At 42.2% G+C, this 22,449-nt stretch overlaps 3 protein-coding genes across 4 annotated transcripts in view; all 3 read right to left on the bottom strand.

The window, feature by feature from the left end:
• Positions 1-3,336: 3,336 nt before the first annotated feature.
• LOC139351827 (interleukin-13 receptor subunit alpha-2-like) lies at positions 3,337-10,022 on the bottom strand. The gene is made up of 10 exons (XM_070993829.1): positions 9,755-10,022; positions 8,672-8,794; positions 7,312-7,463; positions 7,041-7,140; positions 5,940-6,134; positions 5,510-5,639; positions 4,757-4,895; positions 4,477-4,567; positions 4,305-4,383; positions 3,337-3,411 (listed from the first exon to the last, which is right to left on the bottom strand). Exons 1-10 carry the CDS (start codon positions 9,826-9,828, stop codon positions 3,337-3,339), a joined length of 1,158 nt encoding a protein of 385 aa, XP_070849930.1. The 5' UTR covers positions 9,829-10,022.
• Positions 10,023-12,272: 2,250 nt separating this feature from the next.
• Positions 12,273-19,025, bottom strand: LOC139351499 (interleukin-13 receptor subunit alpha-1-like). Its single transcript, XM_070993432.1, has 10 exons — positions 18,708-19,025; positions 16,489-16,622; positions 15,674-15,836; positions 15,477-15,573; positions 14,804-14,970; positions 14,568-14,698; positions 14,176-14,317; positions 13,811-13,910; positions 13,458-13,542; positions 12,273-13,367 (listed from the first exon to the last, which is right to left on the bottom strand). The coding sequence occupies exons 1-10, from the start codon at positions 18,778-18,780 to the stop codon at positions 13,269-13,271; spliced, it is 1,191 nt and encodes a 396-aa protein (XP_070849533.1). The 5' UTR covers positions 18,781-19,025; the 3' UTR covers positions 12,273-13,268.
• A 1,883-nt stretch (positions 19,026-20,908) lies between these two features.
• dock11 (dedicator of cytokinesis 11) overlaps positions 20,909-22,449 on the bottom strand; it is a 53,141-nt gene continuing 51,600 nt past the window's right edge. For both annotated transcript variants that reach the window (XM_070993393.1, XM_070993394.1), the window contains one exon: positions 20,909-21,509. In XM_070993393.1, the coding sequence (XP_070849494.1) occupies positions 21,420-21,509 (90 nt within the window). In that variant the 3' untranslated portion in view covers positions 20,909-21,419. The remainder of the gene's footprint in view (positions 21,510-22,449) is intronic.

The raw sequence follows: 22,449 nt of genomic DNA, 5'->3' as shown, positions 1-22,449 counted from the left end.
GGTCTGCATTAGGATTCATTCTATTCTCCATTCACCGATCACCTTTAGGACACCAGCACACACACCTACGGTATCTTTCCACCCTGAAACAGATTACACACAGATCACCAGTTGATCACAGGAACTGACAAGAAGATAAGACTCATTACTGTCAGAATTTGCAAAAGTTGGCTGTTGTGAAATCTATTCCCACTAAATTCGGGGCTATGTTGTGAAATTCTTACCACACAGTAGGTTCCGATAAGATGAATACTCTAATTATTAATCGGCCTGCTCCACTGGTCTATAATCTCTTGTTGTAGTTGTGTTCTTTCAGGGGAGGTTTGGAAATTTTTAATAAGTGACAAAAACAGGACTTTGTTGTCTAAAGCTTGTAAACTCTTATTCCATCATTATCACACGGCTGATCAGATTACTGTCACGCTGTATTCAGAAATCCGTCCAAAGTGTTTGCTGCGCCAAGCTGCACTTTCAAACAGGAGGAAGGAAGATGACAAAGGTAATAAAAGAAATACCAAAAAATGGATACTGTGCATTACAAATGGGTTATTACATTGAAAGAAAAGAGGTGAAAAATGATACATTCAGGAAATCTAACTCTCATTGAAAAAAGTGCCCTTTAATGCAGAGTGATAACAGCAAATTAACATTTGAACACTCAGCTTTGTGATCTATTAGTTCAAGATACATTGACAGCGTCAACTGACATTAAGTGACCAGCTAAACGCAACATTGCGTGAAAATATCATTGCAGATTTTACAGACTTCATTTCCATAGACAAAACCCTGAACACTGCAGAGAATCAGATGAGAAGATTGACAGCACCCCCATGTGCGCAGTATCTTAAATGTGAAGCTGGCAGCTGGTTAGCTTAGCTTAGCTTAGCTTAGATCAAGAGGAAACAGCCATCCTGGTTTATCCAAAGCTAACATAATCTGAATTTGTGAAGTGAAGAAATTGTCCGACACCTAGCCCCCAGTAAAGCAGCAAATTAACATTTTGACATTTAATTTCTTTTTTGTACAAATTAAACAAATGAGATATGACATGTTAAGAAGCTTTAGAGATGCTGGGAGGCAGATTTTCGCCCTTGGATAAAGCGAGGCTAGCTGTTTCTCCCCTGTTTCCAGTCTTTATGCTAAGCTAAACTAACCAGCTGCTGGCTCCAGCTGCATATTTACCATAAAGATGTTACAGAGGTATGAAGCTTATGATCTAACTCTTGACAAGACAGTTCCTGAAATGTCAAATTGATATCTCAAGTATAAAAACATTGTTGAATGTACGGGGGGGGGGGGGGGGGGGGGGGGGGGGGGGGGACGACATTGGCAATTTTAAATATTCATTGACACACCATCAAAAGAAATAACATAAAATGAATCACAATCAATTCTAAAGTGGCACCCTGCATTAGCCAGTCTGGGTACATCTTAAAAACAGTGTACTGCACCAGTATTGATACACGAGTTCTTTTATATGAGTGCGCTATTCATTTCACATTCATAGTCCTCAAGAGAAAACAAAGAGACAAATGTGACATTGGACAGGAACCTCACCCTATAAAGCCTGAGAGAAACACGTCATTCAAAGCTAAATTTGTTGACTTTCTGTTAAAAAGTTGTAGCATCCACCAACGTTATTAGAGTTCACTAGATGTGAAGAACATGAGATAACTGAAATTAAAGAATGAAAATTAACTGAAACAATATGATAAACTGACAAAATGAAATAAAGCAAATATACATTCAATGTTTTTGGTTTTAGACTTTGTCCATTTGGTCAAATTTGTCACCACAACAAGAACCAGAAGGCACTGGTGCATGTGTTCATTGACAGTGGGACGAGTCAACTGGCTTCAGTGTTGTGTTTGCCTTGCGATTCCCATTTTCAACGACTTAACAAGTACATATTATAATTTAAAAAAAATTTAACTAAACATTTTGAAATGATAAAAAAAGCCTGAAGTGAAAACCAAAAATGTGTAAAATAAGGACAAATGGAGGAAAAATACTAAGCTCTGATAAGACCCACTACAGCGTTAGTTAAAACGTTTATACACAGTAGTCACTAAAACCTCATTGTGCAGGAGAGCCAGGTGTTTCCCTGACTTTGTCGGAGCAGACATCAAACAATCAGAAAACAATGCCATGGTGGTAAAGTGAAACACAGCTAATGACTGACCATAAATATGACGGCACAGAAGCAGGAGGATAAGTGCAAAAGGGTCTGTGCAAGCTGCAATTAAGAGGCATAGCGCACTAACAACCTTCTCAACACGAGTTAGTGGTGATGAAGGTGATTCTAACTATCATCTTCAACTGCCTGAGAGAAGCATGAGCTCCTTCACTTTTAATTGATTCGATTCTTAGGCATCTGAAGGCAGCATTGTCAAAGCAGCAGAGGTGGTCTTCGGTCTTTCTTTTTGTGCATATCAGACTGGCCATTGCATGCAGTTTATCATGTATTTAATTATGTGACAGGGACAACGCTTACTGATCAACAGAAGAAAGCACAGAATGCTAATCTGTTGTCCCTGCTCAGATGCTAAAAGGCAGTTTGATAAATAATTCAAACAAAACATCTTAAATACTGGATTTGAAAAAGAAAAAATAAGTCAGCAGGACTTTTGCTCAGACGATGATCCAAATTGCTTTCTTTGACAGTCCCAAACCCCAAAATATTTCAATTGGCAATGATACGATGCTTGGTAAATGCTAAAACTCCCCATAGCTGCCCATTTCCACTGATGCTCTGCTGCTGGGGTTGCAACACCTGCGTGTGTCCGACAATCGAGGACAGATAACACACTGAACATTTTTTTTGTAGAACTGGTAGTGGTTGAAATATTCTGTGAATCTAAACACAGGCAAATAATCTGCAACGGACTGAATGCATTTCCAAAAAAGGAGCTGCTGGTGGGCGTAAACAGAACATGGTGATAAGGAATTGAAATATTTCCAGAATACCACATGAGTTTGGTGTCAAGTGGTGGAAAACTGTATTTTGGGTGTCCTGATAAAGGCCTTTAGCTCCTTGTTAGCCAGTGTGACTCACTTCTGCATTCATCTGTCTACATAACAGCAAGTCAGCCAAGTCGCCACTGCTTTTTTGGGCAGTGGAAGCTTGAGTTGACATCTCTTCAGGCTACTTAACACGCCCAAAGGAATAGAGGCCAAAGTCTGCTTTAAGTTTTGATAAGCAGAGGGATCCTTCCATGACAGCATCCTCCCACAAGTCTCTTGGATACATCAGTCAAACAGGAAAGTTTTCACTTCTGCTCCCAGGAATTTTCCAGTTAGCTAGTTTAGTGTCACAGAGATGCGACAGGTGCACAGTCAGCTGTTTTGGGGCTCTGTCACCACGGTGATTTCACAGGTGTCTACTTCGATGTATTGGTTGTTAACAGCGCTCTGAGAAAAAAGAACACAAAATGCTGAAGAAAAAGCCGAAGACAGAGAGGCATTTTAAAACCCACATCGCTCTCTGAATTAGCAGATTACGGGCACATTTGGCTCGAGAGGAAATGTTAGACTTGAGCTTATTCACTTTTTTTTGCCTGCACGCCAAACACTGAGGTGATTGCCAGCAGCCTGTTAGGTTAGCTTAGCACAAACACTGGAAATAAAGGAGAACAGCTAGCCTGACTCTTTCCAACAGGTGAAAAAAAATGTCTACAGCACCTCTAAAACTCACTATTCAACACTTTCTATGTGATTTTAAGGGGACTATAGGAAGTTCCTGTACTGTTCCATCTGCCTGTACACCATCTGATCTGCAGCGACCTCCTGTCTCCCTCGCAGCCTCTCTTTCTCTCTCCGTGTGTTTTTGTGGTATATGACTCATTGAGTGGAGATAGGTGTGCCAGCTCTCCAGCTGCATCCTTTCTTGTAAACATGACTCCTACAAAGACTGACTCTCCTGTTTCTCGACTCCCTGATATTTGTCTTCTCTGCTTTTGGACATTGTCTTCTGGCCCTTCGTCTCGTCTGCCCTGTTCCCCTGTCTCGGACTCCTGCTCATATTCCGCTCTGCTACCCATCTCTTGGTCTCTCTGTCTGGGTTCACCTGGGTTCACTAGCTTAGCCCTGTAACAGATCTTGTAGTCTGTAATATCAGCTAACTGGCTGCTAGTGGTAGCCTCGTGTTTACCACACAGACGTGAGAGTCTGAGAGAAATGACCTTTTCAAGTCTGGGAAAAATGGCAAATATGTGTGCTTCCCAAAATGCCATACTATTCCTTTAATCCCGTAAAAAGGCAGGACAATCAGGGAGTAAACCCAGAATTAATGAATGAACAGTCACCTTATTGTTGTTGTCAGAAATACTGCTGAGCAAGTCCCAAGGTACTTCTGGTATTGGGGGAAAAATGATGTCCTTATACCTGTAAAAAGAGAGTTAAATATCAGAGGCAACCAAGGAGACATTCAATAGCAGAAGCAGGAGCAGAACAAAAAGACAGAAAGACTCAACATACTTCCTGTAACACACTAGCGTCAGGACTGCCAGGCCAGCAAACATCACTGGGATGATGACGGCAGCATACACCATCATATTAGGAACTGCATCTGCAGACAGAAACATCAGCAACATCGTGATCAGCTGAGAGTGACTGAAACAGCTGCAGCGGCTACAGCTTAAACCCAGTGCTTTTACAAAGCATTTCAAGGACAGCGTAAGGGGAATTGAACACATTTCTCTCTACCAGCTCACTTTTTAACAGGATAAGAAAACAGACAGGGAGATGACAACCATACCAAATTTCTTCTCGTCACTCCATTCTGTCACTCCAGCTGATTCTCCCGATATAATCAATTCTGCTTTGATCTTCATACAGTACTGACAATGAGAGACACGGGGGAGCTCAGTCGATGTTACCCCGTCTTCGGTTTTAGGCTGTGAGAAAATGAGGGCACACTTTAACAGCCACTAATTAGTTGACGAATTGTTTGAGCACAATAATGAATATTACAATATCTTAGATACGACTGCATGCTAAACTGTGAATTAAACACTATTTTTAACATAATAGTGAAACTGAAACACCACTGAAAACTGGTCTGATGATGGCGATGGATCAGCAAAAGCAATTCCAGCAACAACACGATGGACTGCAATCCACCAACAAGGCATGTCACTCAAAACACTCAAACCTCATGGCGGCGCTACATGAAAAGTTCACTAAGGTAGGTGGATTTCAGCGTCTGAAGAAACCCGACGCCAATCCCTCCAGTAGACGTCAAGCTATTTCAACATCTATTTCAAGGAAGTCAGTAGAGTTCATTGTCTGTGGATATGTATCAAATTTCAAGATGAGCAATACAATAGCTGTTGAGATTCAACCAAAAGTCACCATGAATGTTGTTGTTTCCAGGGATGAAAGGGAAAACAAACATCTGAACGTTTTTTTAGGCCCAGTCAAATTCCACATCTACAAGCAACTGCCTGATCTGCTTCAGCTTCTGAGATTCACATTATCACAGCTATTATTGTACTGTTGTATCTCTTACCTTCGTTTCATTACACTCCGTGTAATTAATGGTAAACCTCCACTCAGACAGATCTGCGATGTCAGGAGGAATCCAGCTAATTAGGAATTTATCTGCAGTTTCTGTGACTGTCCACTCAAGGGGAGGAGGTCTCACTGTGTACAGAAAGACATTACAGAGAAGACACACAGTCATAAAATACTGTAAACCAACTGAGGTGTGTTAAGAGTGTATAAAGTTAGACATTTTGGATTGTGTCACACCCCACATTACAGGTACATACTTTATACACATGTACGCACATCTCCATGCCACGGTAACATTTCTGAGAAAGACAGAGAGCAGCTTCTCCCTCAACTACAACTGACACTGAATGGGGAAGTGCGACGTATTTCAACAGAACGTTTCCTCCACAGAACTCCTGATGCTAGATTTGGACTGGTCAGTCGACTTGCCTTCGAGCTCCTCCACGAAAGTGTTCCTGACAAGCTTGTTGTTAAACGTTCCATTAAACATGATGTAGATGTCGTGGGTGATTTTCGCCTGCAGATCACAACCAGTCGTGCCATCACTGTAAGTGTACGATGGGCAGGCTCGTAAGGGCGTACTGGGATCACGAGGACCATTCAGACGTTCATCCACTAACCTTAGAAAGACAGAGAGGAGGTGATTCACTTTCATGCTGCATGCTATTCCTGAAATCTTTAGGAAAGTTTCTTGAAAAGATCAATAACTTTCATGTGTCTTTCTGTAAATGTGAAGCTACAGTCAGCAGGCGGTTAGCTTAGCTTAGCATAAAGACTGAAAGGAAGGCCAAACAGCTAGCCTGGTTCTGTGCAGATAACAAAATCAAAAATAAAGTAAAAAGACAAAGTGATCTTTTACATGTTTTCTTGTCACAAGCTCCAATTTCTCAGCTCAACTACCAAAACCCACCAAACTCAAGTAAGTTTCACTGTCCAGGTGAATGCACAGCATAGTTATGCGGCGTTCCTGTCATTCACCGGTGTTCACAGGATATGATAACAATATGAAAACTACACAGTGCGCCTTCATTTCCTCAGATGGTATGACTTCATTGAACCATGTGAATGTAAAAATAAACTGAATATACTCAGAAAAAACAAGAATACTGGATATTGCTGATGATACTTTCACACCTACAGCTCTTAAAACACGCTGATGATACAAATCTTAGTATTTGATGATGAACGATAAATATAATTTTCTCCAGTTGTGCTGATGGTTGTTTGGTTATGACTGACTGGGAGGAAGCAGTGCATCCTCTTAATTTAACACTACATGACCCGAAACTAATGCTAACCCCCACCAGAGGCCCGGACTGATACGAAGCTGAGTTTAACTGAACCCGAGTTCATTACCTCCGCTGAGGTCCAGTCTGCTTCTTCTGTGATGAAACCAAAGTTAACTACTGTAGATCAGGAAGTGCTGCAATACAGCTTAGTCATATTTACTGTGTAAGCCCAATGCCCATTTCTTGTGTAAGCACAAACTATGAAAAAAAAAATAATAATAAAACCTCAACACATACCTGAAGAAAAAGCGGAGATCTGGAGTGTCGCTGGCTGGTTTCCAGGAGCAGTGAGTGTGTTTGGAGGTGTGGATGGAGCACTGCAAATCCATCACCAGCACTGTCAGGAACAGAGACATACGCACATGCACACATCTTCATGAAGAAACACACACATTACTGCAGTCCATACACGGCTCAAAAAGCTTTAGCCTGCATTTATTTGTCCACTCTGAAGCATTCAGAACAAATCTGGGTCTTTTTGAGGGTCGTGTTGAGCCAAATAAACTACCTGGGTCAGTGATCATGATAACAACCGGCTCGCTACGATTGCCATCACAGATGGTATTAACAGAAAAGTGCAGAAATCCTCCGTTCATCACCACAGGTTCACTCCAAGGAGGTGGGTCATTCTGAAACCACCAAGCAGAAGAAAAACGGAGAAAAAACACAGTGAGTGCACAACCAATTCACCATTATCATCATCATCATCATCATCACCGCACATGAAACACGGCTGCAGTCAAAAATGCGGCTGAGGCGTTATTTCAGAAAAACGCACACAGGCCATTTCCTAGTATTTGGTTGGAATATGTCACTATGTGCAGTAGTATGGATCTTCAACGTGCTTTGGGGAACTTTATCTGTGATGATACAGGTCACGCAAGCATCAACAGAGAGCTCATTCATGCAGGTCGTCTGTGATAAAATCTATGAGTGCAGAATTTGAATATAGCCGGTGGTGGAATGGAAATAAGTACATGTACACAAGACCTGTACTTTGGTACAGCTCTGAGGTACTTTTTCATTTGATGCTACTTTCCACTTCTCCTCCCCTACAACTCAGAGGCAAACACTGCACTTTTACTCCATTTCATTTATGTATTAGCTACAATTACTTGTGACTGTGAACAGTGAGATTTTACATATAAAACATATGATTAACTCTAAAACTCGGATACGATAGGATTCTTGCAGACTGAACCACCCAGAGTGGATGAAGTCATTAAAATTGGCTCCATCCTCACCAGCTGCAACACTTCCCTGATGTTAACACATTAGCAATAATAAAACAATCATCCAATATACAGTATGAAAGGGGCCATTCTGCATCATGAGTAATTTTGATACTTGAAGTACATTTTGCTGATCATACATCTGTACTTTCACTGAAGTAAAACGTTTAAGTTGTGGGATTTTCTGCATTTAATTGCTTGAGCTTCTGAGTGCTTCTTCCACCACTGATCACAACATCCTGCAAATCACACTAATAGAATAAAATTTTGTTTGGAGAGAAGTGAGTGCTGCACATTGCTGTCCTGCTTTAGTAATGACATGAACACATAATAAAAAAGATATATTACAACCAATGCTGTGCTTTACTCATTGCTGTTGTCTATGCAGAAGCAAGAGATGATGTAGATTTAGTTGTCAGTCAGTTTTCTGAGAGTAATTCCAAAATTGTGTAGAAATGATGATTCTTGTAAACTGTTACTGGCTCTGTTAATGGTGCTACAGAGATCCTCAAATAAGATTTAAAGAGTATCATGATCATCAAAAGGTCAATGAAAGGCATTTTTAGCTATTACATTGGAAGACATTTTAGTAAATACAGAAATATATGGGTACTGACATCATATGTTCGACTGTCATGGGTTCTTGTTTCCACTTCATAGCTGCAGTTTTCCATTGAATGCTGTGGTGGTGCCCAGGACAGCTGTGGTTCAAAATCGCTGATCCAACGCAGGACCACATTTTGTGGTGGTAAGACTTGGTGGAGAGAGAGAAAAGACAGAAATGTGATAGATTTCAGTGTGTGGACAGAACACCTCCTATTTATTCCTTTCATTCGTCCTCCTTATGTAAAAAGTGCTTCTTTGACTAAACTGAAAACATCAATAATCAAATGCAGAGGAAAGGAATGCAAATCAATAGCTTTCGATATTGATCTGACTCAGTCACGGCTTTCACATCTGTACAGATGTAATCAATCCAATGTTAATATGCATTAGATCACAAGTGTGATATGCTGTATCTGTTCTGTAATATGAATCAGGCGCGCTGACTGCCAAACATCACCATCAGCCACACCAGCATGGATTCTGTTATCACAATAAACAAAATCTCTCCCATTCAACCAAAAATGAAACAAAATGACACCAAAGTGGACTCATGTTCTTGTCACTGTGTTGTGCTTTGAGTTTGATTGACGGGTGTTCCACAGGCTGATAAACAAATTTCCAGTCATTCAGCCCAGTAGCCTATCTCCATCTGACCAGATGCCCCTGAGTCTGCCACCTCCCCCATCCATCCTCTCCTGTGCGTCTCAACCCCCCCATCTCCGACCCCCTGTCTTGTGCCCGTAACTTGTGCATTTTCGGCTACTTCCATCGTCATTTCCTCTTCGTACCAGTCAGCTGTTCCTGGTTGACTGCACTTAAGTATTTTTCCTCGCTGCCTCGCACACACCCTGTGACTCGTTCACGGTTTTGGATGTGGTTCATGCATGAAAGTCGCCCACTATGACTGTCACAAAACTACTTTCTGTCCCCTCACCCACGCTCGCATGTTGTTGTCTCGCTCAACAGTTAGGAACTGATGTGACGTCGTTACTGGGAAGCGTCAAATACTAGGAAAGGCTGCCATTAACCTTTGACCGAACTGGGAAAAATGTCAAAGAAGTAGGTAATAACCAAAAGCCAGGCTAACATTACACAGTTATGAATGTTTTCTTACCTGTCTGGGATTCAACCGTTACGAGGAGGCAGCTTAAAACGAACAAGTCAACAGTCCGAAACATCATGGTCATCCTTAATGAGTGATATTCCTCACGTTTTCCACAGAAGCTGGAGGATTGGTTGGGGGTTTATTCCTGAAGCCGAAGCCGTCCAGCCTGCCGTCACAGAGACGGCAAATGTCTGTGTTTCATTTCGTCTTTCGCTTCTTCTAGGGAAGGCGTGTAAACAGCTGAAACAGCTGGAGGCAGGGATTGGGCGCAGTGTACTTTTTCCCCTTTTCTTTTTTTTATGGAGGGGGCGGCGCGAGGTGCGTCCTCGGCAGCAAAAAAAAAAAAAAAAAAGAGAAAGCTCTCTGCCCACCTCATCCACTGTTCCCGCGTCTGCCCGCGTGCACCCTTAATCTTACCTGCGTCTAACGTTAACCATAAATCCCTAACTCTAATCGGGCGATAGGGGGCAGTATAGGAAACACAACTTTAACAGAAGGTGGACGTGATTCGATGAGCAACAGACTTCGACGCAACACCGTCCACATTAAGTCTCGTGTGTGTCATTGCTACAGTTGCTACACACGCTGCTGTGGCTGATAGTGAGGTTCAACAGTCTGGTTCATATTACAGAGCAGATACTACAAACAATACATCATCCCACTACAGAGTCAAAGAAGCACTCCTCTCCATTTTACATTAGCACACTGAAAGAAAGGAATAAATAGGAGGTGTTCTCACATCCTAATTAAAGGCACACTGAAGTTACCCTTTACCGAAGGATATTCAGGTATTTTAGCAGTTCAAGTATTTCCTACAAACACAGCTGCTTTGTAACAAAAATCCCTTTGGTGAACAGAGTCAGAAACAGTTTACAAGAATCATCATTTATAGACAGTTTGGGTTTATTCTCAGAAAACTAAAAAAAAAACAACCTGCATTTACAAGAGCCAAAGTGCCTGAATTCATCTTTGAATGCAGCACAGACGTTTTAGAAGTAGTTGTGTCTAATATAGTGTAATTATTTCTTGCATGCCTGCAGTGACTTCCGGGAGTCCTACTGGCAACATGAGGCTCCCGGGCAGCCAGCAGAGACTTCGGGAAGTCGCTGCACCTGGCCAAGAAATCATTACAGCTGTCAGCACCTGACCATCAGCAGCTGCACCGGCCTGTACCACTCTGTGCCGAATGACTGAAGCTAATCAGGTGTGGATTGGTTAAAACTTGGATGGGAGACCTGTGAGGAAAAAAGTTGCAGCTGGAAGTGTGCGGGCCACTAGGGGCGCAGTCTTCCCTGTGGTGTCAGTGCAGTGAAACTCTAAAAACTGTGGTCATTAAAGATCTAATGGCTCTTACTGTAAGTCCACCCATCCATCGGCTCTTCCGTGTAACTGGCTCATTGTTTCCCTCCCTCACCACCTCAAGCTGATGTGGGGTTCATGCTCTGACTGCACATTGGTGCTAGTTGAGGTGAGCTTCCCCCCTTCATGAAGTGCTCAACCCGAACAAGAAAGCAAATAAGGGTCTTTCCCCAAATTTAAAATGCTGCTTGAACTCAGTGAACAGCTTTTAAAAATGTTTTCTGTATACAGTTACAGTGATGGCGTCAGGACTGGTCATGATCCGCACGCGAGTATCACCCACGACATCCACATTGTGTTTAACGGAACGTGGAACAACATGCAAGCTCGACAGGAACACTTTCATGGAGGAGCTCAAAGGAAAGTGGACTGACCAGACCTAATTTAGCATCAGGAGTTCTGTGGAGGAAACATTCTGTTGAAATACGTCGCACTTCCCCATTCAGTCCCGGTTGTAGTTAAGAGAGAAGCTGCTCTCTGTCTTTCTCAGAAATGTTATGGTGGCATGGAGATGAGTGTACGGCGTACCATTTCCTTCCTCCTAAGCATTTGCGAAGCCGCTTTTTGATTTTTCATCAAAGACTCCAGATTCAGAACCCTGAAACACTGGGAAAACTTGAAGTGGAAGGACAGGACATAAAACCAACAGAGGGCAAGTGTTTTCCTCCAGGTCTGTCCACGTCTGTCCAAAAATAAATAAATAAATAAACTGCTCGCTGCCATATAAATCTCATAATAATGATCAGAATGGTCATTGACATGCTGTGAAAAGTCCAGTTTCCTACTAAACTGGCACTGAAATGAACCAGTGGTACACAACCGAAAGCATGCAACAAAAAAACACTTTCTCTTTCTTTATTCCTTATTGAAGCAGGAAAAAAATCATTAATCATCACCAGACAAATGGAGTTGGTAAATGAAACACCCCCAATTCAAGGAAGGAAGTGTGTGAGTAACAGCAAAATGGCCTTTGGGCGTGTTGGTGAATGAGAAAGCACACAGAAGATTACACAATCAACCCATTGATGGCCCAGTTTTAATCAGCGTAATGTCTGACATGTCGACAGAGTTCTCAATCATGGTTATCTTTCCAAAAATGTTCAAGTCGTATACAAAGGTTAAAATACTTCTCAGCACCACAGATTTTAAAGAGACGCGTCAGATCAATTCTTGTAAAAAAAAACAAGACAGTCACAGTCACCAGTGTGTCCGCGAAGCTCATGCAGATCGCTTCATTTCCTGACTGACAGTGAAATGTGATTCCTTCTGACATGCACTAATAATGGGTTGACTGAAGAACTGGGGTGAACATGTGAAGTAGACATTCCAAATTTCACCCGTCTCTTTCTGTATTAAGCACAGACCACTGACTGTCATGCATCAGTTTCTCATAAGTGTTTGTATCCATGCAAACCGGACCCTCTCCTAATTTGGGGATGAATACGTGTGTGGGGGAGGAGAGCCGCTGTGGTTCTTGGCTTCCTGTGCTGTCTAGGGATCACTCAGCGGCAAGAAGTGCGTGCCTCTCCACCACTTAGGTTATTGCTTCCTTCCTATTGTTTAGCTGCCATGATGGCAGTCATTGGGCATCAATCATACAAAAGAGGGTCTTGCTGTGCCAAGACATTTTTAATTTCTTGTGATGTCCACGACATGTACAGCAGATAAAGGGTTACACCAGGTCCTCTGGCAGGTAGGACAGTTTCCAGTAAAAGCAGTCTCCACTGACCCACTTGCAGTAGTCCACGTAATCCAACCAAACACATGGCCTGTCTTCATCCTCGTCTTCCTCCTCAGTGCCCCACAGGAAGATCTCATCACAGTGCAGGCATGCCAAACTTTCTTATCCTGATTGTATTTCCAGGTCCACACTTGGCAGCCTTTTAAAGGTTACTCCAAGGATTCAGTGCATTTCTGCATCCTGTCCCTGACAGGCCTCAGCAGCTCAGATGGTGACTCATTAGCAGCTCTCAGCAGAGTTTTGGTTTTGCTGTCCTCTGGTGGTTGAAAGTGTCACCTGGTTGCAGCGATACAGAATTGCTCTCAGGTCAGTACAGTAAAGGTGCAGCGGAGCTCATTCCTCATCACACCTGTCAAATGTGCAAGAGACCTGAAACTTTCCACCACATGGAAGACAGAGCTTTGCTGCAGGCGCTGTACACGTCAGGAGTTTTGCTCGAGGACACCATTTTCGGCTACAAGGGTAATTTTGCAGGGTTCAATGAGTTCTGGCACTGGTGTGTAGAGACTTCCTGTTGTGGTCTGAAAAAAACAACAGTGTATTGAGTATTTGTGGAGACAGGAAGAGCAGGTGAGTAGAGTACACACACTTTTATTTGTCCTAAAATATACCTTCAGCTCTTTGTTTCCGTTCATCATCATTTCCTTGAATATTGTTGAAGGATCTGGTATGATGGGACAAATAATGCTGCTGTGCCTACAAACAGACAAACCACAACAAGCATGTCAGCGACATAAAGACACAGCCAGCATACAATATTTCCAAAACCTGTTTCCACCTTCATCTGCTAGAGGAGGAAAGTTTCTCTGTGCTGTGATACTTTGGCTCTACCTGTGTCTGAGGGTGGGTCAGATTGGTTTCTCTTTCATAAAAACTGATGCAGAAATGTACATTGTACACTTTGTGGCAGGTAGGTTGAACTCTCTAACTTGGGTATACGGCACTGTTGTCTTTTCAAACGTACCTCCTGAAGCAGTAGCAGGACAGAATGATGCAGACGGACAGAATGATGGGGATGACAATGGCAACAACAGTCAGCGTCCCATCAGGAGGCTTGTTTTGAGCTGTGAAGAACAACAGACACATTTTCTCCAGCTTTCGAAAACATTTCCAGCTTTCTGGTGTCATGTAGTGCAGAGACATTTTGTGCTTTGCATTGAGCAACCGCACACCCTTTTATAAACGACTGATATTACTGATAAACAGAAGCTAAGAAGTGACATATGTGAAGAGGTGGTTACAGGGAGGGTGCTGCATTTGCACGCAAGGAATATGGAAAATGCAGCAGAGAAATTAGTGATCTTCTGAAATAAATATTCATCTCGTTACCATAAAGTTGAGCTTCACTGAAGCTGCTGGATGCGTTGATGCAATATTCTGTAGTCATGACTTTGGATCGGAACTCATAAATGCAGCCTTTATTGTAGGACACCTTCAACGTAGTTTGTCCACTGCTTGTGGTCAGGCATTTCTAAAAAAACAGCAGACAAAACCACAGCATTGCTCTCTGTCAGGTACAGAGAAACTATATGCCACTGATGACATACAGATACAAGATATTTGTCCTGAAAGACAAATCTATGTCCCCATTTGTGGCATTTGCATTCATTCATTCATTCATTGCAAACATTCAACGTCAGTGTGGCAAATGCAAAAGTGTATAATATAATAGAGGGAGGACTTTAAAACTGTTCGATAAACAGTGACATTTGGCAACTTACCATGGACTGATTGCACTGGTTGTAGCAGACATTGTACATCCAGCACTGACTGTTTCCGATCAACGGAGGTGTAAAGCTCAGTTCGAGCTGACCACTGTGTTCACTGATGCTCAGCTGTGGTGGAGGTACCACTGAGGAGAGAGATCACTGCTTCTGAACACATTTTTAACAGCAAACGTTTTCGTTTTCACAATTTGGAAGGACATCAGTAATGAACTATCAGAGGTAACACCAACCTAGTGCAGGTTTAAAGGTGCTCATTCCAGCTTCACTCTCCACAAGGATGCAGATGCTATCAGCGGGGGAATCACTGTGCAGAACACAACCATGCCTCTCTCCGCTGCTGTACGGTCGAACGCATTTTTTCAAGCCTTTTAAACTCTCCTCCAAACTTCCACAGGTCCTGTAATGACAGAATGGGGAGGTGATTAGAGAAGGCAACAGCCAGCACACATGCTTTATGTGAAGCATCTCACCTAAATGAAAACAACACTCGCTTTGGTTTGCTCCTCTTAGCTTCACTATTCTGAAAACCACCATGAACCCTGCAGTTCCCTCATGTGCCACTAGATGTCCATAAAGCTCACAGATGACCTCTGGCTCATTAAAATCCCCCTGGTCTGAAAAATGTTCCTGAATTATGTTACCGAATTTACACCAGCGCTGAGCGAAGCCTTTCACCCTGCACTGCTGATTGCCAGATGAACGCTTTGGTCAGAGAGCAAACAAAGAAAAGAGGAACTATAGGGGCTATGCTAACCGACACGGCATGTGTAACATCGATCATTTTATGTTCAACGATGACTTTTGTAGAGTGATTGGCAACTTTTTTGCCTTATGCTTGGCCCATTTTGGGCCTGACTTGTCCTGGCACATATAGTGTCAAACTTTATGCACCTCACTTCTCACCTATAGGACAGCATCAGGTTTAGAGAGCGATTTGCTGGGATCCAGGAACAGTTCATTTCATTAGAGATGAAACACTTGAAGTCCTTCACCACTTCAGCTGTACAGTACAAAAGAGAAGGTGTCACATACATACATACACGTGCATGGCTTTAAAGAATCATACTGCATCACAGTTACTTGGGCCTTCTGATTCTTACCTCGGGGCCTCGGGGTATTGATGATTAAGGTCGCAGGGGTGCCCTCAGTCGAACGGTTACAGGATTTACTGACAGTCCAAATCTCGTACGTCCATCGATCAGAAGGCATATCTTTGGTGAGAAAACTTTGTGTGACGTTGCTCCCTCTCACGCACCTCTCAGACTGAAGGAAACACAACATGTGCTTTAATGACGATTATGTAACATATTTAAACATGTTGTCTGAACAATCACTAATCAGAATACTCATTCTGCATTTAGCTTGTTTAGTTATATATTTTCTAAAATGTCATTACAGGATCTTAATTGAAGTCTCAGTTTACTCCGATGAAGGCAGCATGACTTGAAACTCATTTGACAGGTTTGGCTCACTCAAGAATTGAATTTGGGTCTTGCATGAAGTCCAGTGACTATTTACTGTATTTAGAAATTGCTAAAAATTTGTGTTTCTTTTTGTCACAAAGGAGAAATAGTCAGTAATAATTGAATCAACATATCTGTAGCTTGTAAACACGTGGTTTTCAGCACTCAACCGTTTGTTGACAAACTCAATTTGGATACCAAGTGAACAATTTCCAGCACTGTTCCTTCTTGAATGAATAAACAAACAGTCAAATAAATAACTAAATTACATTAAGTGAGACCAAAATAAAACATGCTGGTCATACTGGTTGGCAGTAATGTCATTTAAAGTTCATGTGATCTGTAGCTGCTGGGTTACAACAAGCTTTGAGTGAAGTAATTATCTTCTGATATTGCTGAACTACTGGCCCCCCACAAATATCCAAGACACCCAGTTTCATCATGTTGCCTACTTTATCTCCTCTAATCTTCATCAGAAACGCGATCTCACGGTCGTCTGGCAGACCGCTGGGCTTCTTCCACGACACGTTCAGAGTAAATTTGTCGAGCCACACATATGTCAACCCTGTCGGCGGAGGATATCGATCTGTAGGAAGAGATAATGAGAGGAGGCATTAATCTCACCTGTTCCCAATTAATTAGGCTCAGATCATTAGCCTCAGTAATCCATGAATTCATTTTTCCACATTCATTTATTGAATCACACATGCCTGTTTGCTCAAAATTGAAGTACTCGGATGATTTACTTGGGTAAAAGAAGCAATACCATTCCATGAAAGTACTCTGTTGCAAGTGAAAGTCCTGCATTCACAAGTATTAGCAGAAAAATGTACTTTTATTAGGATGATTTAAGTATTAAAGTACTTGTTGGGCCGAATGGTCCCTATCAGAGTGTGGTATTATTAAATACTGCATGTTACTGGAATATTATTACTGATGCTTGAACACATAAGTAGCATATTGATGTTGCAGCCTGTGGCGGTGGAGTACATCTTAATTACTTTATACTGCAGGATATTTTAACATTTTAGAAACTGATCCCATGTTTTGTTTGTAAAATCTTATTCTGTCAAATCACTCCAACTGTCAGATAAAAGCAGTGGTCTAAGAAGTACAAGATTCCTTCTGATATAGAGGGAAGTAGAAGTATAAAGCAGTGTAAAATTGAAATACTAAGTCCAATAAAATAACCTCAAATTATCTTTAAGCACAACTCTTGAGTGTAAGTACTCAGTTACTTCTCTCCACTTGGTGATTGGCTGTATGGTGAGTACTGCCACCCTGTGGAAGTAGAAATCATTTTTCCTGAACAGGTTCACTGAAATTTCAAATAGATTCCTTTTAAACTCCTGAATGTTTGGTGAAGACAATGCAGTGAAATCACCTCACTGCACACATTTTGAGGAAAAGGTCAAATCAGCTGTCAACTCAGTGAGCTTTGGAACAATGAGCTGTGGCAGCTCAGTGGTGAGCAGAGCTTTCTGTGTGGAGTTTGCATGTTGTCCCAGTGCCTGTGTTTCCTCTGGGGACCCTGGTGTTCCCGTCCATCAAAAAACATGATCATTAGGTTAATTCACCTGTCAGTGCCTTTGGGGTTTTTCTCATCTTTCTCAGAGTTGCTAAAAATTCAAGTAGATTCATACACAAAAATGTTCTTCAGTACAACCATGTCACCATATGACCATGTGACCAATAGTACCTACTGAGTTTACAGGTGCCTCCACTTTCTGTCTCAAAAACAAAAAAGTTCCCCTTTTGTGAAATCTCTTTGGGTATGTTTTAGTTCCACATATAGACATTTTCACCCAAACATATCCTGATCAGTTTTAAAACGACGTGTTTGATGGTCGCGTTCATTCCTTCTCTCCCGGCTTCGGCTGCGCTCAGGGCCTGAACCGTAAGTGCAACATAGATGCGCAACCGAATCCAAACGAGGGCAAACCGCTGTTTGTAAAAACAGGTGAGAAATTACTTAAATGAATGTGTATCAAAATATTTTCATTCACATTCGACAAGGCATTTAATCGATGTGGGAATGTCTTTAAAGTACTGTTTGTGGTCGCTGTGGGACTTCTTTCCCCCATGAAATAATTTAGCCCACGTCCTTCCAGGAAAGACTGCCTCCGACTCATGACCACCAACTTATTTACATTTTTATTTATTTATTTATTAAGAAACCCTTATATGTACAAACGCTAATTACAGGACAAACAGCGAACAATCACGGGGCTAAATACTGAGAGAACATCTCAGCTTTACTCAAAAATACTGAAAAATCTGAGTTAATAATTATTAACATATAATAGCCTATTAGTTGGCTAATAACGAATATAGTACAATAATGGACGGATCCCTAGACTTAAAAACTACAGGGTTAACAAACTATTCTTTAACGTAGGCTTTTTATATATATATATATCTAGCTTTCAATGCGCCTCAACGGGGCAACGGACTTTGAGTCCATAATTTTGAAATTACTGGTACTTTTTATGCTATATTGTGCCAAAAGCGTCGAAAGTGCGTCATTAACGCCTGCTATCTTAATTGAACTTCAGCATTACGAGCTAGCAGTGTGGTCCAATTCTTTATCAAGCCATAACAACGCGTAAGCGACTTGTCAAGTAGCATATCTCCTTTTAAAGTCAATAACAGGTGACGGAGGAGTCTTTACCTGCTTTACAGTAAACTACCATCATGGTGGTGGTGTATGTCACGAAGGCAAAAAACTTCCGACTGAACGTCATGTTGTCCTCAAGCGTCTGAACGTTTATTCCATCTGGAAATGAGTAAACTTCCCAGGTCCTCCGGTGACCGAGGAAAAGAAACAAGAAAGAAAAAAAGGAAGAAAAAAACCTTCTGACAATTTATGCTACTGCGTTCAAGACGCAAATAGGTGGAGCAGAAAGTCCAGAATCAAAAAAGAAGAAACAAATGAGAACCCGAAGGACAAGGGAGAAATGTAAACCCTGTCCCGGATGGTGCCTTCACTGTCTCTGCGGGGCTGCCGGGCGCTCAGGGAGCAGCGGGGAGGAGTCGGGGTGAAAGTGGGTGGAAGGCAATAATGACAGCACGGGAATGTTAAGCAAGCTTCACGTTAGTGTGGCGTAACGGTCACTCCGTTAACGGGTTAAAGTCAAAGACAGCTGGTCGTGCGGCTCTGTTAATGAAGGCAGACCGCGCATGCGCAGTATCCCAAACCGCAAGTGTCCATCCATTCTTCCAGGAAGGCGTCAGGCTCCAAATGAGTCTGTGAATCATTAAGCTGATAATGTGCATGCTAATGGATGTATGCAGCAACAAACAGCACTGAGTGGACAAACTGATGGCACAAGGTCAAGGAAAACAAACAGAGTAAGTCCACCCGATCCCAAAACCCTATTACTGTATGAATGAGTCCACAAGCTTTAACTCAGTCAGTTTACAGGAAGTGCATGGCATAGTCCAGACAGTGTACACTGAGTGAGTGAGTCATTGAGTGTGCTAATGCATTTGTGATGAAACACATGGTTTAGATTAAGATTGCTTGGTGAGACTCAGATGTAAAGTATGGCTGCAACACCTCTGTAATAAAAGCACCCTACAGGGCACTTCATCACCTTTGTTCTCACCACATGGTCCATTTTGGCAGCTGACCCATCCTATTACAGTCTTCCTCGGCAGAGAGAGCGGCAAACGTCATGTAAATGTAGACGCCTTAACAGCATTTTAAGATTCTTGATTCATGTTTCTTCGAAGTTGAGACCGACGTCCATGACAAGCTGGCAGCATCGGCAGAGGAAGATCTTATGAAAGCATGAGAACAGCTACTAACTGAACCTTGTGGTTTGACTGGTTTGTCAACTACTGTCTGCAAGGTTTGGAAGGGAGTGTTGGCCTCAGAAGGTTTTCCAGGTTTTATTGGAAAAAGGCTTTACAAAGTAAGTTTGACAAGCAGCTTCACTTCAGTATACAATGCAATAAAAATGAAAAAAAAAAAAAATCTCTCTGCTAAGACAGATTTGGACTGAACAACTGTCCCAAATCAGCCAAATATAAATACATACATACAGTACATACAAACATACATGGATACAGAATTCACTTTACAGCATGACAACGAATTATGTACATTTGCTTAAATATTATTCATCTATCTGCTAATTACAGTGTAGCACTTGTGAAATATCGTGGATAACCAGCATGTGATGAAGATCCGATTGCTTGAGATAAGGGAGTCTTTTCAGAAGGCAGAGCTGAAAGGCACTGGATCTTGACCCAGAGGAGAGGAAGTCTTCACTTAACTCACTCCGCTGAAGTAAATGTTATCACATGGCTGCAATCAGCACGTCCCAGCCTCAGATCCCGTTTCTGGCTTCAAATGTCTAAAAAGAGTCCCTACAGACGACTGTTTCAGTGATTGTTACCCAACTCTGATTGAATTTAACATCATAATCGTGTCTTTTCTGGTACGGCAATATTCATTCCCTCCAATACAATCGAGAACATTAGTTATTACCTCCACTTGTAATTGAGCTACTTTTACATGAAGCAAACCCTTCTTAGGAGCATCTTTATCAGGCAGCTTTAAAACACCCCTGAGGATTGTCTTTGATTTACTTCAACTTTGGATCAGACTGAGAAGGCTTTTATGTTTGTCTTTAGAAACAGGGAAGTAACTGTGATGTTCACTCTACTGTAAGCTGCGGCTCGTTAAATGTGACTCATGTTTATCACAATTTGTTACTCCGGCTGGAATGCACCGCAAGCCTATCAACATTCACCCTTGGCATGAAAGACTATCTCGATGCTGTATGCTTGGACGGCTGTCAATCGTGCAAAAAAAAAACAAAAAAACAAAAAACTGTTGAGTTGGGCTATAGCTCAATTTTTGGCCTGACACAAACACTGCACTGGCACAAGGAAAAGATGCCGCTGTCTTCTAAAACTCGACTCGAGTAGTAAAAAATCATTCTGGAGGGAGTGTGGTGTCCTGCATAGATCTGGAGGGAAACATTGCAGAGAGGGGATGGAAAACACAAACCTCCCTCTAAAAAAAAAAAAAAAACAGTCAATCCTGTGGTTTATCCCAAAGGCAGAAAAAAAGTGCAATGCAGCCTAGCATGACTCAGCAGAACACCTGAACTTGACATGCCAGCATTGGTGTTGCTGCAATACATTCTCAGAAATACTGCTGCTCTGGTTTGAATATTATATCCATACTGCTGCGCTGCGATCTTTCATCACAGCCATTTACTGCACATCCAGCAGAGATGCTGAAGATAGCCAAATGGCTTCTTCTCCAGAGAGGATGGAAGGGGGAGGGGTTGGCAAGCGCAGTTCAGGGCCTTTAGGGAAAAGTGAGAGGGTGCATGTGAGGGCAGGTGGCGCGGTGGCGGGACTGAGGTCAGCCCAGGTTGGTGGACGTCCCGCTGATGGCACGAAACACATGGAGGGAGTTCTGTAGCAGTGAGCGCATCATATCCTCCTGGTAGATCTGGGGGTCAGAGCAAAAAACACAGACGGGATGAGCGTCAGTTCTCAAAGTTATCAAGGCAGAGGTCAAACACACACACACACACACACACACACACACACACACACACACACACACACACTCATATTAAACTCAAATCAGATAAATGTGTTGTTTATGCGATGAAATGCATTACATAAAGCTATCAAAGTATCAGGTCTTCAACAATTACAGCGCAACAAACATAAATATGAAGCAGACATTCGCACAGTGTCCACGCAGCGTTCCCTGTTGCTGTGTGGGAAGTCGTGTTGTCCCTGCACTACACACTCTTTTGCTTTCAAAACTCTTATCAGCACTTCTCTGATAGCTGATTATTGTTTTTGTTTGCACAAACTCTGTACGTGTTTAACCGCTGTGGCAGCCTGTTAATCAGCCTGAGTTGTTTGAAATTTTTCTTTAGATTATTATTCTGTTTGAACCCCAGAGATGTGGGCAGCGACTGGGCGGTTGTGTTTATATTACCTCTGTATCTATCTGGACCAGCAAGCAGCATTTCAGTTCCGTGTGCATTGAAATGCAGGACATCTCTGCACATCCATTGACAGTCTACTGACGAGCACGTCCCTTATTTAACTAGCTGGGAGGAATTGTTGAGTGTAACAGGAGCATAAATCTATCTGTCACCAGCGCGGTAGTGATACATTATGTTGTGTTTTTTAGCGCTGTGGCCCAGGTGCAGCATGTAAACACAAAACCAGTCGCCCAGGAAGTAATGTTTATGCGTGCAGACACGCAAATGTTCCAGCCCTGACCAGGAAGCTACTGTGTATGTAAACAGAATTTGATTAGTGGCATATCTAATTTGGAATCTTATCAAACCATCCAGTGGTGGCCGTCCATGATCTGTAAATAAAAAGGCCTTGTCATGTCTATCAACAGGTGTGCCAAACCCACTTTT

This window comes from Chaetodon trifascialis, chromosome 23 (genome assembly GCF_039877785.1).
Source record: "Chaetodon trifascialis isolate fChaTrf1 chromosome 23, fChaTrf1.hap1, whole genome shotgun sequence".
Classification (NCBI taxonomy): Eukaryota; Metazoa; Chordata; class Actinopteri; order Chaetodontiformes; family Chaetodontidae; genus Chaetodon; species Chaetodon trifascialis.
Note: the sequence above shows the minus strand (reverse complement) of the source record. Positions and strands in the feature narration are given on the sequence as shown.